The sequence below is a fragment of the Rhinolophus ferrumequinum genome, chromosome 26 (assembly GCF_004115265.2).
Source record: "Rhinolophus ferrumequinum isolate MPI-CBG mRhiFer1 chromosome 26, mRhiFer1_v1.p, whole genome shotgun sequence".
Classification (NCBI taxonomy): domain Eukaryota; kingdom Metazoa; phylum Chordata; class Mammalia; order Chiroptera; family Rhinolophidae; genus Rhinolophus; species Rhinolophus ferrumequinum.
The window spans coordinates 3,387,218-3,404,958 of record NC_046309.1 but is presented as its reverse complement, the minus strand read 5'-3'; the positions used below and the strand labels follow the sequence as shown (position 1 = coordinate 3,404,958).

General features: G+C 53.0%; 1 protein-coding gene across 3 annotated transcripts in view; it reads right to left on the bottom strand.

Moving 5' to 3' along the window:
• Positions 1-17,741, bottom strand: part of PRKAG2 (protein kinase AMP-activated non-catalytic subunit gamma 2) — a 195,027-nt gene that overhangs the window by 127,399 nt on the left and 49,887 nt on the right. For all 3 annotated transcript variants that reach the window (XM_033099142.1, XM_033099143.1, XM_033099144.1), the window contains exons 2-3: positions 3,326-3,394; positions 1,215-1,494 (exon numbers count right to left, since the gene is read on the bottom strand). In XM_033099142.1, coding sequence (XP_032955033.1) covers positions 1,215-1,494; positions 3,326-3,394 — 349 coding nt within the window. The remainder of the gene's footprint in view (positions 1-1,214; positions 1,495-3,325; positions 3,395-17,741) is intronic.

Sequence of the window (17,741 nt, the reverse complement as noted above, 5' to 3'; positions counted from 1 at the left end):
ACACGATGCCAGTGTCTGGAGGAACAGGACACCCTGACGTAGGGCGTGTCTGATGTCCACTCCTCTTAGAGACAGTGCATGAGAGAGTATTTGAGAATTTCAGAACCCCTGTCAAGGAAACGGGGTGCTCCCTAGAGCATCAACCCATCGGTGCTAGGACACACCTGCCCTATCAGGCTTCATGTATGTAGTTCATGACTCCGTGTCACCAGGTGACGTCAGCCACGAAAACTGCTTTGTCATATGACATTTATGCATTTACATTTAGGTCCACTCATGATGGGGGTGACTTTAGGGGTACTACTCCACACCCCCCCAAAAAAAAAACTAAAGAAAAGAAGAGTTACCCCCTGTCCTTTCCTTGTAAATCACAGACACGGAAATCGCAGTCTGTGGCCTGGCCTTGCAGGTCACATATTGCTGTAACCTGCAGGTCCTGCTGCCTGGAAATAAAGCAAGATCCTCCCCACAAGCCTCCGACGCCCAAGTGCAAGTTTGTTTCCCAAATCACTGCCGTCCAGAATAAGAACTTTCTACATCCTCAGGAAGAAGCGGAAAGAGTAGAGAGATGCACTAACACACAGGAAAGTAGAAAACGAACGCCATCCACATTACAGCTTGCCTCGTATGCATGTGTTTCCAACTACGATCAACAGGGCTCAACTGAGAATATTTTATACTTAGGTCACAAATACTCAGGAGCATAAAAAACTCACTTAAATATACATTTTCTTCCTCTGTTTCTCTAGCTAATCAACCCAAGCTGCCTGGGGCCCAGAACAGAAAAAGTCGATCTGCCAGAGACAGGTGCACGCAAATCAAATCCCCCCAGTACCGAACCATAGCCACCGGGGCCACTGAGCAGACTGGAGCAAGAGCTGGGCACCCGTCCCGGGCAGGGGACGAGCCTCAGCTTCACGCTGCTACTTCTTCTCAGGGAAGGCTGGAGGCCTTTCAAGCCATACTCTGAGTATCAGGCGTTTACAGTTCACCCCCGGGCCCAGGCCACACCAGATGGATTAGCATAGGGAGAACCTGACAGGCAGAAACCAACATTGCTCTTGAGAGAGATGTGTTCCCGGGGACAGACACAGACATATGCGCTCAGCCCCAGGCCACTCACAGCCACCTGTGGGTGGTACCGTGGCCACGTGGCCATAGGAACGCTGCCCGCTGCCCGGCACCCACCTGAAACAATAGCATCAGTGTCTTACTTTTTCTGGAGCGGGAGAAGAACCGGATGCCCCCGGGCGAGGTAGACGGGTTGGAGGTGGGGGAGGACTCTTTGGATGAAGAGCGGAAGAACCCACTGAAGCTCATGCGTCGAGGGGAGCGCGGTGGGGACTCCTGGTAGGAGAACGGGAACACGGTTTTGGGAGACCCGGGGCTGGTCTTAGGCCTCACGGGGGCTGACACGGGGCTGGAGGGCCGGTGCTGCGGAACTCTGGAGAAGAAGCCTTTGGAGGGACTGCCCGAGCCGAAGGGGCTGTCCACCTGCAGAGAGACAGACAAATGCGTGAGGTCACTCAGAGCTCGGCCCTTCCCGGACTTATCACTGTCGTGTCTTCCTCCCAAGGTCACCAAGTTGCTCTTCCACGGCACCCTGCCTGAGAGACAGCCCTAAGCTCTTCCACAAACAGAAGCTGGCCACCAGTGGCCCGGGGAAAGCACCTGAGCCAAGGACGGCCCACCTACCGACCTCCGTCCAGCTCTCTAGAAGCGGCTTCCTAGACTGGAGGGGAGGACGGGAAGGGCAGCAGACATGGCTCGAGAGGACGCAGCCGCCCCCTTTAGCTTATTTGTGGGTCTGTCTCCTGGCCCCTACTTCTCAAGACCTCACACTTGTCCTTCCCCAGGTCTGAACACCCCTGGACAGTGTTCCCTGCCCCTCTTCAAAGGAGGAAACACAAATCTCTGTGATCTGAACGCATGGGCCTGGGGCTCCGTCCCGAGGGGCTCCGGCACCAGGAAGGGGTGTTTTTCACCTCCAGGCTGCTCTGGCATTGGATCGACCCTGGGTTTTTCACAGAGGTCAGGAAGAAAGTGAACAAGGTGGAAAGACTGAGGCTCACTTCCTCCATGACCTGTCCACAGGACTGACGGGGCAAGGACGAGGCCTGGTGGGGAATCGTCTAGCACGCAGAGACGCTGGTGGCCACAGGTGTGCTGAGAAGTAGGTGAGGGCACACGCCCCAAGGCAGCCTTGCCCACTGGGGCCTCTGTCCACTTGGGGTGTCTGCACGGACCCAGGATCCCTTTGAGTTCTTCTACCACCAGAGGGCGCCCCCAAACTGGGCATGAGGTTCTTTAAAGGATGTGCCGCCCTTGTCCAGTGGCCACCTTCAGTGACTCTCAACCACAAGTCCGCCTCTCCCTGAGACGCCCCCCGCTACGTGGCCACAGGGAGGTGCCAGGGCAGGTTCCACGCTGAGCCCTTCACCGACTGGGCTTCTGAGGCACAGAGGCCTGGCTATGACAGCCAGGTAACTTAAGCCCACCTCCTGACAGGGAGTTCAAGTTTGTCTTTTTCTAACCATTTAACAGGAAAAGCATTTCAATTCTCTGTCTCTATTCAGTGGGGCCACTAACCCACCTATCTATGGGACTCAGGCTTTCTGAAGCGTTTCCGAATCCTGAGAATAATTAACAAGGAGAAGCTCCCCGAGGGGTGAGCGGTGTGTGCTTACGGAAATGGCAGGGGTGGTCAGATCTGGGGAAGGACAAGTGTGAGGTCTTGAGAAGTAGGGGCCAGGAGACAGACTCGCAAATAAGCTAAAGGGGGCAGCTGTGTCCTCTCGAGCCATGTCTGCTGCCATTCATTTAGCCAATGGCTTCAAGGTTCACCCACCAGCAGGGTGATACAAGCAGGGAGACAGAGACGGGAATTCGAATCGCGGCTCAGTTTCTAGAACCGTGACAAGTGACTTAAGCTTCCGTGTCCTCATCTATCCAATGAGGACATCGGGCTCTCACAGGGTTGTAATCCCGTCTGGGATACACGGTGAGCGATGCAGCTGGCACAGCTCCTGGCACGTAGTACTTCACACCCACGTGATCAGCCTGGGTACTAACAGGTCCTTGGAATTTGTGGAAGGTCAGGGAGGCAAGGCCAAATTATGGCAAGATGCCACGTGTGGGGTATGTGCAGGTGGGAATGTAGGTGGGAGCACAGGTGTATGTGCAGGTGGGAATGCAGGTGGGAGCACAGGTGTATGTGCAGGTGGGAACGCAGGTGGGAGCACAGACGGAAGTGTGTCTTGGACTCTCACTGAGAGAGTCCTGCCTTGGTGGCCCCGCGGGGGATCTGTGACATAGATGGCCTTACCTTCCGAGAATGCTTTTCTGAATTCTCCAGATCTCCATCCAGGAGAGGCATGGCAAAGGAACTCAGGTCCTAGGATGGAAACAGAGCCTGTGGTCAATGACAGCGGCCCTCACGTACCCGTCAGCCTCATCCAGGGGCTGCACATGGCTCTACGTGTGTCACCTCCCCCTGCCTGAATCATCCCAGAATACCGACCAAGAGGGAGGCACACGGATGGCACACTGGTAGGAGGAGGGGATGACGACACAGTAGCCCCCCTCAGATGTCCTAACCACTCCCCATGTTCCCTCCTGGACCAGGAAGCCACTGCCTCCTGTTATACGGGGTAGGGAGGCCAGGATGAAGGGGCAGGAAGGGAAAGTGGGGGCAGAAGTGGAGGGAAAAGGCCCATCTTTGGGGGTGGCTGATGGACAGGACTGCAGCTCATGACACGACGCGGAAACTCGAGGAAGTATCCATGGATGTGTGTCTTCCTGGGAGAAATATCGGGGCCTCGTCAGGGGAGCGTTGGGCTCGCAGGGGGGACAAAATGATCAGTCGAGCCGGATGGCACAGTGGCTGGAGCAGTGGCACGGTCGGGTGGAGCCGGCCACAACCCGCCTTGTCTGCGAGGATGGCATCACGTGACCTTCATTCAGCCCGTCCTCCTTCCTGCCTGGTGAGAGTCTCCACACCCAGACGGAAACCATACCTGGGTGTCCTGCACTGGGAGAACCTGCCCGTGTCCTTCACCTTTCCTGTGTAACCTTTTTGCTGTTTATTGCAGTGAAATGCACGTAACATAAAAATCACCATCTTAGCCGTTTTAAACGGTTAAGTGTACCGTTCAGTCGTGCTGAACGCATTCACGTTGTCGTGCTGCCATCCCACCGTCCACCTGCAGCGCTCATCTCCCCATACGGAAACCGTGACCCCATCAAACACTAACTCCCCCTTCGCCCTGTCCCCCAGCCCCTGGCAGCCCCTATTCTACTTTCTGTCTCTATGCCGGTCACTCCTCTAGGGACCTCGTATAAGTAGAATCACATAGAATTTGTCCTTTTTTGTTACTTGCTTATTTAATTTAGCATGATGGCTTCGAGGTTCGTCCACGCTGCAGCCTGTCAGAATTTCCTTCCTTTTTAGGGCTGAATAATATTCCGTTGTATGGATGGACCACATTTTGCTTATCTATTCATCTGTCGAGACACTCGGGTTGCTTCCACCGTGTGGCGCTTGTGCCTTTTGCCGCTATGAACACAGATGAATTGTGTACCCCCGTTGGCCCCCAAATTCATAGGTTGAAGTTCTAACCCCCAGCACCTCAGCAGCATCTGACTGTATTTACACACAATGTCTTTAAAGAAGTAATTACGTTAAAATGAGGTCATACGGGCAGGCCCCGATGCAATAGGCCCTTACTGTACTGTTACAAGAGAGGACCAGGATGAGACACACACAGGAAACACCGTGTCAAGACAGCCAGCCGTCCACAGGCCAAGGAGAGTGGCCTCAGAGGAAGCCAGCCCTGCCGACACCTTCTAGCCTCCACAACTGTGAGAAAATTAATTTCTGTTGTTCACCTACCCAGTCTGCTCTGCTCTGTTATGGCAACTCCAGTAAACTAATATAACTGATGTACAAATATCTCTTTGAGAGTCTGCTTTCATTTGGGGGGGGGGCGGGTATATATCTAGCAGTGGAATAGCGAATCATATGGTAATTCTATTTTTAACGTGTTTGAGGAAGTACCATACTGTTTTCCACAGCAGGTTCCATTCCCACCAACAGTACACAAGGATTCCAGTTTTTCTACATCCTCACCATCACTTGTTATTTTCTGTTTCTTTTTTTTCCCCCTCTTGTGTTTGTTTTCACAGGAGCCGTCCTAAGGGGTGTGAGGTGATTTGCATTTCCCTAATGATCAGGGACGGGGAGCATCTTTCCATGTGCTCGTTGGCCACTTGTATATTTTCTCTTCTTTTTTCCCCCAAGATTGCTTTGGCGACTTTGAGGTCTCTTGAGATCCCATGTGAATTGTAGGATGGGTTTTTCTATTTCTGCAAATCAAACAAACAAACCTGCCAACAAAACCGCGGTTGGGACGTGGATAGAGATTGCACTAAATCTGTAGGTCGCTTTGGGTCGTGCTGGCCTCATAACGGTAGTGCCCAGCCACCCAGGCACACAGAACGTCGTCCCACGTATTTGCGTCTTCTTTCATTACTTCCAGCCACATTTGGTAGTTTTCTGTGCACCAAACCTTTCTTTTACCCCCTTCCCCCCTCCTTGCTCCTCTGCTGGGTTCCAGATGGGCACCGTTTTTCGCCCAGCTCTCTCTCGAGTTACCTGATTATTAGCCAGGCCTTTCAGCCTCCCTGTTTCAAGCCAGCTCCAAACTTCTGCTTAAAGAGTGAACCTTAAAAATGGGAGCCTCACGATGTCGGCCGCTCCCCAAAAGCCCCAGGGGCTCTGCTGTAGCCTTAGCAATGGCTCGCACACCCGGTCACCTGACCGCGCTGGTTCCCACGTGTGCAGATTCCAGAGCCGGCCTCTCTTGTATTGGTTTACGTCTCCTGTCTCAGGCCTGGCTGCCCATTAGAATCTCCCGAGGAGCCTGGGTCTCCACAGGGACAGGAGTGATTCTGGTGTGATTCAGCCGACAGCCCAGGTGCAGAGCCACGGCTTCCCCCGGTGACTGGTGGGATGAGCCATTGTCAGGAGCTCTCGGCCAGGCCCTGCAGGCTCCCATCCAGGCCCCGGGGACTTACGGACCTCTGCCGCCTTACTTCTAATGTGTTCTGCACCCTGTCTCCTTCTTTGAGCAACAGCCAAGGCAGGCCCTTTGTGGTTTCCCCAGACGCAACTGTGTGTCTGTGGACACTGTCTGGAATGCCGTCTAAACTGCCCACACACCTCCGTTCAAGGCCACTCCACTGGCTCCCGGAACAGCCCCTCTAGGACAGTGCCAGCCTCTAGCACGGAGCCTGGCATGAATCACCGGCCGTGGCTGCTGTTCTCCAAATGCTCCAAGCCCCTTCCTTCCTCTGTGCTGTGTTGCTCTTCCTGCCCTCCTCCCCTAGCCCCCAAATCCTGGTTCACAGAGTGAACTCCTAGGTGTCATGCAAAGCCCAATTCAGACATTATCTCTGGCTGGGCCCCACCTCTGGCAGAATCAATTCCCGTCTTATCTGGGTTCCCACAGTACTTCAGACGAGCCTTTATTACAGGGCTGTATTCCATTCATCGGGCAAGCTATTCATCTCACTATTCCTGACCTCACATTTGCCCAGCACGCAGCAGGTGTGCAAACGTTGTTTGGATGAACTCCTGGACAAGGACAGCACCCTCTTACCCGGGCCCCACGTGTCGGGGGGCTGCACAGCCTGCTCTGATGGGCCAGCCAACAAGCGGGCCCCACACAGCTGCAGTTCACCGGGGAGTGAGAAGCAACCAGGTGTGGGCTTATCTCCCATTTTAACGAGAACATTCCTTTGTGGTCTCTAATCATGACCCTCGAATGTTTGTTCAGCACAGCAGTTTCCACACGCCAAAGTGTTTTCACAAATACTCATTTGTTCCTCTCCTAAGAGCCCCAAGAACCATCACGCTCTAGCCACAGACGGAGCCCTCGGCGGTGAAGTGACTCATGTCAACACAGTCTGGAAAGAGCTGAGCCAAGGACGCTGGTCCCGCTCCTGTCCCAGGCTGCCTGCGGTGGTCCCAAGCAGCTGTGCCCAGCCAGCGTGAGCTGAGGAAAGTACAAATCGCCTGACCACTGCCGTATGTCCTCTCCCTGGCACTGCGTTTGCTCGGTCACGCGTGGTGGGCTTTGCTGGACGGCTCGCCCCCACCCCGCATTCCATGATGCTAACCTCCCAGGGCTCCCCAGGAAATAGTGTACACCTTGGAGGCCCGTGTGCAAAAATCTCTAACTGCCACGATGGCCACAGAACCATTAGCAGGTAGAAAAGCTGGGACCTGACCTCAGCTCGGCTGAGATTCCAGAAGGCTCAGCCTCAGAACTTGCCCCGTGTGCGGGGTTTCTACTCTGTCAACTCCCATGGGAGCTCCACACTCTCCTCACGACGTTCTCCACTCCTTGCCCCACCCCCACTGGTCCCTGTTCCATCGGCCAGTCAGTCAGGCCTTTCCGGGGCATTGGGCGGATGCGTCGCTGGGCAACGTTCAGGGGCCAAGAGACGTTGAAGATGTGGTTTCTGCCAAAAGACAGCTTTATACTCCGGGCTTGCCATCAGCTGCACACACTGTATTTTAGACTTTGGCTACATGCTCTGGAGAGGAGTATCAGACACTCCGGGGAAAGTAAATTTCAACATTTGGGCAGCTGATGTCACCTGTCCAGAAAGCATCAGGACAAAAGAGAAAAGCCCAGGGGCGAGAAAAGTCCTGTGCTGGGAGCTGACTCTAAAAGCAGCTCCTTTCACCCCACCCCTACCCCTCTTCAGAAATCCAGGCAGAAGCCAAAAATCTACCAAAAAAGAAGTTAGGTATCAACAGCAGAACCGTCCTTCATCTGTCATTGGTATATCCCTCTTAAATCTTCCAATTGTTGCCGCATTTGATCCTTAGAACAGCCCATACAAGTAGGAAAGACAAGTGCTATCATCCCAATCTAGACGAAGATCCTGAGGGTCAGAGAGGTTCAGCCACTTGCCCAAGGCCAGACCACCACCAGACAGTAGCGGGCAGGCCCTATAGCCCAGGTCCACCCACAACCAGCTCGGCGTTCTTCCTGTTAAACTCCTGCACCCCCTCGGAGTGGCTCAGTACCAGTCACAAAAGCCAACTCGGTCTCAGACCCTGTGAAGGCGCAGGCTCTTCCACAAAACACGAGTATCCTGGGCCCAGTGAGGCCTGAGGGGGAAGGAAGGAAGGATGGGTGAGGATTAGCAGACGTTCAGTGACTCACTCCCAGGGCAGCTGATGATACAACTTTCTTCTGAACGTCTACTTCTTAATTAGAAGTAATTCAGACGCTGGTGGTTCGAAGAACAGGAAGTGTCCCGTACCTACCACACCACCCAATGCGATCGCTCCACATCCTGACATGTCTACATTTTGCATAGTTTGGGGTCTTATGTACAGCTTCCCCGCTCCCCTGCCATTTAGCCCAACATTTCTTCGTAAGATAATAGACTTTATACGGCTTACAACTGAGTTGTGAATTCTTGCAGGACGGGCCTGTTTTACTCATGTTTCAGCCCTGAGAGAAGAGCCCAGGGCATATTGATCAGATGCTCTTACAAAACTCCTTTGTTGATGCAGCTGGGATACCCCAGAAAGAGGCCTGACGAAAGCACAAATGCAGGACAAACAGAAAGGCTGCCAATGTCAGGGGCCCATGGTCTGCATCTGAGGGCCCACCAGGGGGTTTCGATGTCAGGGTCACAAGACGGAACATTCCTGTGGAATTGCCAGCGGTTTGTTTCCTACCGAGGAAGGAACACTTCTAGCAAGGTTTTCATTCTCCACTCCCACCGAGCAGACCTGAGCACACCAAGTGCCAGTGACATCTGAAGCTACCTGGGACAGCGGATCAAGGGTCCTGTCGAGACATATATGAGTACCGCGTCCCTCTGCACGGACCAAACGACCTGCTGTTCACAGAGATGGAGCCAGGAGGCCGAGTGCCAAGGTCAGGCCTGGAGGACCTTGGGCACGTCTGAATTCAGTTTTTCATCTGTCCAATGAGAGGGTATAACTCGGTAATTTCAGATGCCCTTTAGCTCACACATCCTCTGTTTTTATCTGTTGAACTAAACAGCATGTGGGATCTGGGGCATTTTAAAGGAGTGCTGCTCCATTGAGAATAAAATGCATCTTCTCTTCTATGATTAGTCATAAAAATAACTTTCTTTTCTGCTCTCAAACCACCAAATCCTCTCCACTGTTCTCCAAGCGACACCAATGGAGGGAAGAGGGTGTGCCCTGTGTGTCCCTAGTGCTGCTTCGTGGATGAGGTGATCACACAGCTTCACTTCTGGCTTTCTCCTTCACGTGTGACTTGATCTGCTTCTTATGTGCTAACCTTCTGGTTTCTCCACCGATTTCTAAGGTCTCTCAATCTTAAGCAGCTGGGACATCAGTACAAATGCCAGGTGTGTCCTAGAGGATGCTTGGCGTGATTCTAGAAAAGCCACGAGTGGCGTCCTTAGACCCACGGGTCACTCGGGTTCCCTGGGGCCAGCCCGTCTTCCTCTCCTACTCCTGTTGCTAATACAGGGGAGCTGCTCACATGATTGAATCTTGTCTGTACCTGACCTGTTGGGATTGTGGCTTGAAGTTGGCCTCTCAGGCTGAGGGCCTTGGCCGGTCCGCCGGGCGGGAGGCACACGTGAGGTGTCTCCAGATGGACTGGCTTTGCACAAAACCTCCCAACCGCCAAACGGGCAATTCCTGGTACCACCATGGGGGTGGTGACTCGAGCTATGGTCAACTGGAGCCTTTGAAAGACATTCACGTGATAGAACCGCTCTCAGAAGACAAGAAGGACCAAATCCTGAATCACTGCAACAGAGACGGGAAAGGGGCCAAATGAGGGAGAGCCTAAGCTTAACGCCTGGAGAAATTTCAGAATGCTTTCCTCTCCACAGAGGACATCACGCTTTCGGACTGCAGTCTGAGAGACTTCCTGATGTAAAAACGACAAGAAAAAACACACTACTTTTCACTCCTGCGGCCACTTTCCCTCCCCTTGGTGGCCCTGACTGATTCACACAAGTGGCTCAGGACTCCCGTCCCTGCACCCTGCCCCCCACCGCTGTCCCCAATTCCTTACCCAGGGGCTTCGCTAGCACCAGACATTGAACTCTTTTCTCAAAGTCAAGTGGCTGTAGAGTCCTTAGACTGGAGTGGTCAGCAGGCCTCAATTCTCCCCTCAGCTCTCTGTGGGAGGCCAGTCGGTTTGGCCTCAGGCTTTCAATCTGTAAAGCGAGCTGACAAGCGCGTCACAAAGTGGCAGCTGTGCAAACCAGATCAGAGGACACACTGTGTGCGTCTTCTCGCAGCACTGGCTGCACTGGCCCAGGACACGGCACAGGGCGTCACCAGGACACCAGCCTGACCTGGGTCAACGGTCCCATACTTGACCGAGGCCTGAAATCAAGCTGGAAAGGCTCTGTCTGCAGACACTTCCTGCCCCTCCTTAGAATCAGATAGCGGTTTTATCCCGTCCCCGAGTTGAAAGGCAGGCAGAGTAAGGACTGGACACAGCAATTCCAGAGAGGGGTGACCAAATGCTGCTGCTCCTGGAGACCCCACGTCTTCTTGTGCAAAGGCAGCAGGGCCGTCCCTGCCTCGTGGGAAGCCTCTGCTTGACCAGAGCTAAACGGAACCTTGGAAGGTCCCCACTGGGTCCCGGTGTACAGCTGAGGACGCGGAGGGAACTGTGCTCTGCGATGCCAGGGGGTCCCCAATCCACATTCCCAGGGCCTTTTCTCAATCCCCTCCTCGCTCAGGCCCCCAAAGTGACCTCTGAAAGGCAAGTGTTCCCAGGCCAGGTCAAGTCCAGGCTCTGCTAACCACTAAGGATTAGGAACTTCCATCCACCCAGCTTCTCGTCTTCCTCCAGCCCAAGTTCCTCCAGGAAAAGGGAGTGGGAGGGGCTGAGGTGGGTGGAGGTGACAGGGGGTCTGGGTGAGCTCACAGTCAGCGAGGAAGGAGGCCCCAGGAGACATGAGTGAGAGCCAAGTCACATGGTCTGCTGCAGCCGTCTCCCCATAGGACGCCCACAGGCAGCTCTCCAGCTCCCTTCCGCAGGTATGGCCTGGGTTGCAGGCTGCTGCCTCGATCCAGAACAACCCAAATCTCCACAGGTGGTATTTGGGCCCAAGTCAGGTGATGGGAGGAGGGACATGTTCTAGACCAGGGAGCCTTGGGCTCCACTGACCAAGTCCCATCCTCGAGTCTGTGATGGTAACATTATGTGTCAACTTGGCCAGGCTACAGCACCAATGATTTAATCAAACGTGAACCCAGAGGCTGCTGTGAAGGTACGTGTAGATGAGCTTGGCAAATACAATCACTGACGTTAAGCGAAGGAGACTACCCTCCGTAACGTGGGTGGGTTTTGCCCAATCAGCGGAAGGCCTTAGAGCAGAAACGCAGGTTTCCAAAAGAAGAAATTGTGCTCCGGGACCTTAGCATCTAGTCCCGCCCAAGTGTCCACCTGCTGGCCTGTCCTATCAATGCGGGACTTGACAGCACCCACAAATGCATGAGCCAACTCCTTAAAACGAACCCCTTAATATGCAGACGTACTATATAACACATGTTTATATACCAATTATACATTATGTATACCTAATGCATTAATTCGTAATAACTGGATGCATATGACATATATATACACGTATATTAAGGATACATAACAAACATATATTAATATTATACATTAACATTAAAGTACTGTGTTTCCCCGAAAATAAGACCTGGCCGGACCATCAGCTCTAATGCGTCTTTTGGAGCAAAAATTAATATAAGACCCGGTATTATATTATATTATATTACATTATACTTATACTTACATTATATAAGACCCGGTCTTAGAGTAAAACAAGACCCGGTCTTCTATTAATTTTTGCTCCAAAAGACCCATTAGAACTGATGGTCTGGCGAGGTCTGATTTTCGGGGAACACGGTGTGTATATGAAGGATACGTGTAAGAGATCTCGCTCCCCGCTCTTGGTTCTGTTTCTCTGCAGAGCCCTGACTGGTACAGAAGCCTAGACGTCCTCACCCACAGCTGGTGCGTGTTGACCTTGGACGCGAGCCCGGGAGGCTGTCCTGGGCAGGTGAGGGGGCCCAGTCAGTCAGCAGGGGGTCTCTGTACACACAGCAGAGCCAAGAGCTGCGAGAAACCCCCAAAGGACATAGCTGGACAGAGGACAAAGACGAAAGCTTGTCCATTCCGGCAGAGTTTAGTGAAAAACAGGAAACAGCCCTAACAGGCCTGTTTGTACTGTCGGGAGAGGATTTGCATCAAGGAGAACAGCAGGTTGAGAGAAGTCCGACCCTCATATTACAGCCTCCTCTCTCTGAGCCTCACCTGGGCAGGGGAGGCAGTCGTTTTGATGTCACTCGCCGGCTAAGCGCTATGTGCGTTTCCGTCAAGCATCGGGTCACATGTTGTAACTAAGTGCCCTTCTCCCTCCGTGCGCCAGCCGTCAGTTGACAGCAAGGACCTTGTCATAGCCACCTGAGTGACTCATCCTCCGCAGTCCCAGACACAGGGCAGGACTCCAATGACAGTCCATCTTGCCTCTGAACAAGGCTGATTCTGGAGAAGGTGCTAATAAGCTCGTTCGTACCCACGTGTAAATGACTGCTGACAGCTCAGAGTGTGGTGAACAGTAAGAGGCGATGGTAAGTGCCTGCTGTTCAAATGGGACACCCTGGGCCCGTAGGCCTTCTGCAGTCAAGGTCAGACGGAGCCAGTGAGCCGACCCCGAGAAGAGGGACGGCCGTGAAGTTCCAGGGCTGTTTTTAGCTCTGATATGATTCTTACTAAGACGAACCTTAAGACAGGGTCTGAAAAGACCAGCTCTGGGTTTCTGGAGAAGGTTTTTTTTACCCACAAATAACATGCCAAACCACCAACAGACGCTGTGGTAGCCTTAGTGCTAACCCCTCTGGGGGTCTGTCCCACGGACCCCAATGGCCCTCGGTCAGACCTGAGGCCCCCGAGAGCTGGCCTCCCCACCGGCCCTGCCTACTGCTCCACAGGCAGCTCTGGCACCATGGGGTAAAAAAATCAAGCGGGTTTTGGTCTATGTTTGAAGACAAACGGCAGGAGGGAACACCGCAAACTGGAATAAAATTGGCACCCCGGGAACATTTTTATAAGGTCACAGGGCTGTTGGTTGGCTCTGAGACACACCCTCCTCTATGCAGGAGGGTCTTGTGCAAGAGTGGAGCTCAGAGACCTCCTTCTGCTCCTAACCACCTACCCATGTGGCTCTGGGACTCGGCTCAGAATTTCAGAATATCAGATGTCCGTATTTATAACACCACAGAGCCAAAGATTCTTCCCAAACACATTCTACAGGTGCCCAAGGAGTCTTCCATCCCAGCTTGCTGTGTCACCCACCCCCTCTACGCCAGCATGTCATAGACTGAAAAGTACAAGGAGACCAAAGGAAACAGCAACGCTGAGGACTTACAAAGCCAGCGCTTCCCGCACCACGCACCATGCTTTAATTTTGTCAGTTCACTCTCACTTTCATCCGGGGCGGACTGGCTGTTCCAGAAGCATTTGGCCACAGTTTTCAAGCTCACAGTCCCCACCCATCAGTGGATCATGAAATCGATTTAGTGAATTACACAACCATCGAAATATCAATTAGAATAAGACAAGGAGGCATCTCACTGTTCCGTAAAATTCTTGTTTCAGTTATTTGCACACGTACGCACGAATCCAGAATAAAATGTGTGCCTTACTGTGTTCTGAACAAAACAGCCTGAACGACTCTGCCCTGGATGAGCTCTGAAGCAGGACCAGTAGAATTTCCGAGAGGAGATGACCCTTTGTCCTTCCAGATGTCACCAGAGTGGACGATGATGAGCACCATCTGTTTTCCTCTGTCCTGGCTGAAGCCCTCGGGCCTCTCTTTGTACTTGGTGCCCAGAAATATGCACAGAGTCAAAAGACAATCACATCCCTTCACTGTCATCGGGAGGTGGGCATTCCTCTCCTCCCGTCATCTCATCCGATCTGTCCCTCCTCTGGCCCTCTGAGCAGTGGACACTGCTGCTCCTGCCAACCTCAGCAACCCCCGGCCACTACTGGACTCAGAACAGCAGTCTGAGTCAACACCCAGGGCCCCTCAGAGTTGTACCTGTCAGCACCTCTACCCAAGGCCCAGGCCTGCTGCCGACCCCCTGGACTCCTGACGCCTGAACCCAGGGAAATAATGCAGTCACAAGACGTTACAGTGGGAAAAGTGCTCAGAAACCGTCCAAATCAATCCCCTTCTCTTCCAGGCAGGGCAATGGATGTCCAGAGAGATTTGAGCGGGTTGCTCAAAGCCACGTGGTGGAGTCATGACCCAGCCAGAACTGAATCCTGGTCATACAACTTCTCGCCAAGTTCTCTTTCCAGCACACCATGCTCTTTCCAGCTGATTTTGACCTTCTAGTCTATGTTTCTATTACATAAGATGAAAACAACTATCTTCCCAAGTCACAGAGCAGATGGGAGCCCCTGGCAGAGGCCTGGCTCTACCAGGCACACAGTAAATGTCAGGCACAAGCATTCCCCGAGGCCATCCTCTCACTTAAGTTCTGTTGGAATCTATACATCCTTCCTCCAGTGACTAAGTTCTTGTTCCGAACCACCCTTTTCTGTCATTCGTTGGCCTGAGTGAATCTGTTACTTCTTAGGAATCCTCCACGCCTGTGGTCACGGCCATTAGAGTGAGATGCACTGAGGTCACCACATAGTAACATGTGTCCTCCTGCCAACTGAAGGCTGGCGGGTGCTCTGCAGAGGGGCTCTGGGAGCTGCCTGACAAAGCCTAACACAGCAGGTATGTGGAGACCAGTGGGTCCAGGAGATGGCATCTGCCCACTTCCCCTTCCATCCAGGGCTTGGCCTGCTTACGGCCATGTCAGGCACACACTGGGCCGCTCCCTGTGGGCAATCAGAGTTCTCAGGTACAGAAACGCCCCGGGAGCCCACAAGCTAGCTGCGGGGCCTGCCCAAAGCTCCCCTAGGAGGTCTGGGGTTGTCGGTCTACCTGGGGACGGAAGCTGGAGTGGTCACTTCATCATGTGTCCATGGCTCTGGTCCTTCCAGAACGCAGGGGGGCGGGTGCCCTGCACACACGCAGACTCAGGGCCCTGAGCTGAGGGGATCCAGCTGAGGCCTGGCCCACACGCAGAGAAGATAAATGAGCAGAGAGAAGCTCCCTGGTTTAGGCAGCGAGAGGACTGGGAAGGTCTGAGAAGCCAGGCCCTTCTCTCAGGCCCAGCCGGCCAGTGTGGACCCTGTATTGAGGGCTGTAGCTGCCTTGCTCCAGAGGGAAGCGAGCGCTGGTTGCAGTCACCAGGCAGCCTCATAACGTCAGGAGGGGGTGGACGAGTCCTAAGGCCCCGCGGGACATCGAGGGGGTACAGGGTACCTGGGTTTCTGGTGGGGACTCAAGGCCACAAACCACGCACTAATGAATCCAAACAAGGAATCTGCTAGGTTTTTTTATTTGTTTTTTAGCTGCCAACAAAATCCAGTCCTTTCCGGAGGGGCTCATTATATAAGGAGGGGAGAGAAGAAAAATGCTGGATGTGAAGCCAAAACCAGAACGGCAGAAACTTCTATATCAGCTGCTGCCACGGCAGGGAGTCAGGTACAAAACACAGGGCTTGTTTTTCAAGGAAGGAAAACAAATGTCTGCTTCTCACATGCTACTGCGTTAAAGGCCCTCATCTCTTAGGAGGACCTGGTCACTGAGATGACTTCATGTGCAGGACGTGTCCCCGGGGCACGGATCTCCCTTTGGGCCAGGAGGCGGCTAGGAAGAAACACCTCCCTGAGTGTGTCCCCAGCATTTCTCACCTGCTCCCTGCTGGAGTGGTTTGGGATCCTTATTTCTTGGTGAAAAAGCACAGAAGATTCAGGGTCAGGTCCTGGGCGGACATTCCTAGAGCTAGAGATGGGGATTGTCTGTCTCTTGGCAACTCCTGCCCTTTCATTTTCATTCTAGTCACCATCAGTGTCCTGGAAGCCTTTGGACCACATCTCTGTGCCCTCTGCACCGAGGTACTGGGGACACCCCCCCCACTTGTAAAACATGGGGCTCCAGGGCCACAACCAGATCCTTGCACCCAGTGCGTGGACTCTAACCTCCCAGAACTGCCGTGGGGAGCGGACACTTCCCGAAGACTGTTCTAAACTGGTCTGGGAGCCCAGCGTGTCCTGGGGAGGTCCATGAAGAAGAAAGGGAACCTACCCCACAGGTCCAGTCCTAAGGAGGGCACGTGGAAATAGCCATCAGAAATCACAAATGCACTGCCCTTTGAGCAGTCATTATACTTCTGGGAAGGTCTCCCAGAAATAGGAAGGATGCACAAAGTTCCCGCTGCCTGTGGAAGTCACCCTGTGACTTCCACGGGGGAGACTGGTGAAACTAGAGTGTTCCAGAAGAATATGCTGCAGACACCGAAAAGAAAAGACAAGATCTCTTGGATACATGAACAGATAAGCAAGCAATGGATCAGACTACACGATGTAACAGAGATCCCTGCGTGTTAGAAAGTGGGAAAAGACTGCTCTCCTGACTACGGCGTAGGTAGGATTGGGTCTGGTTCCCCCACAGCCTCACCAATAGATCACGCAGTCAGACTTTTGGCGAAAGAGCACATCAGCAAGGCAGGGTGAAGGGACTCTGAATCCTTGGTGACACGTTAGGGACAAAGAAAAGTCCCTGGAACTAAGAAAGCCTTTGGGGGTGTTCTCCCGGTGAGCTCCTAAACTGCTCAAGGGCTGACTTCACTGTTTATTACCAAAACGACAACAAGAACAACAAAGCAGGGGATGACGCAGGCCGGTGATTTCTGGGCTCAGGTGGGAGGTAACAAAAGTAGCAGGGGAGGCTTTTACAGTGTTTTCAGTCTTTCGAAAAGTGGGAAGGAAACCGCACCCTTGCCCGCGACCGCCTGAGCGACGAGGACGGCGCGTCTAGGCTTTTAGCTGGAATGCCGTCAACTCTGGTAACTGATTACCTGTGGCTGGCATCAGGAATGACTACATCCTGCAGGAATGATTTATTAACAGACTTGTGACACAATCTTTCAAACCTGAGGATGACTGGGAAGGACCAGAAGGATTTTTAAAAAAAATCCTGGGGTTTTTAAAAAAATACGTTAGGTCCACTGATGGATTTATTCACTTAAACATCTGTTAAGTGGCCACTGTTAAGTGGTCTGGGATTGTGGCAGGGAGTCACAGGTAAGACACAGACCCACCCTCAGTCTCAAGATGGGGGTGCGGCAGGCAAAGGGACAGCAGGGGCCTTTGGGGTGATGGACGTGGCTATTTCACAGTCGTGGCGACGGTCGCAGGACTGCACACATTCATCACAACCCATCCAATCACATGCTTAAAATTGCTGATTTGGTCGTGTGCAGACTGTATGTGAATAAGTCGACCCAAAAGGTACCGGTCAACCACCACCCATCCCCATCCCACAGGGGAGAAAAAAGAAACCCAAGCAATCTACAGACATCTGTGTTATTAATCCTGGAACGTTGAAGGTTCTTTTTCACACAGTGGAAGTAGCATTTCCAGGAGCCAGCTGTGCGGTGGTGACAGTTATACTCTATTCTCCAGCACAATTGTCCGGTTTCGATCGTCCTCCTGGTGCCAAAGCACCTGTTACACCTATCAGACAGGACACAGATGTCCCTTCTTCCTCCACCT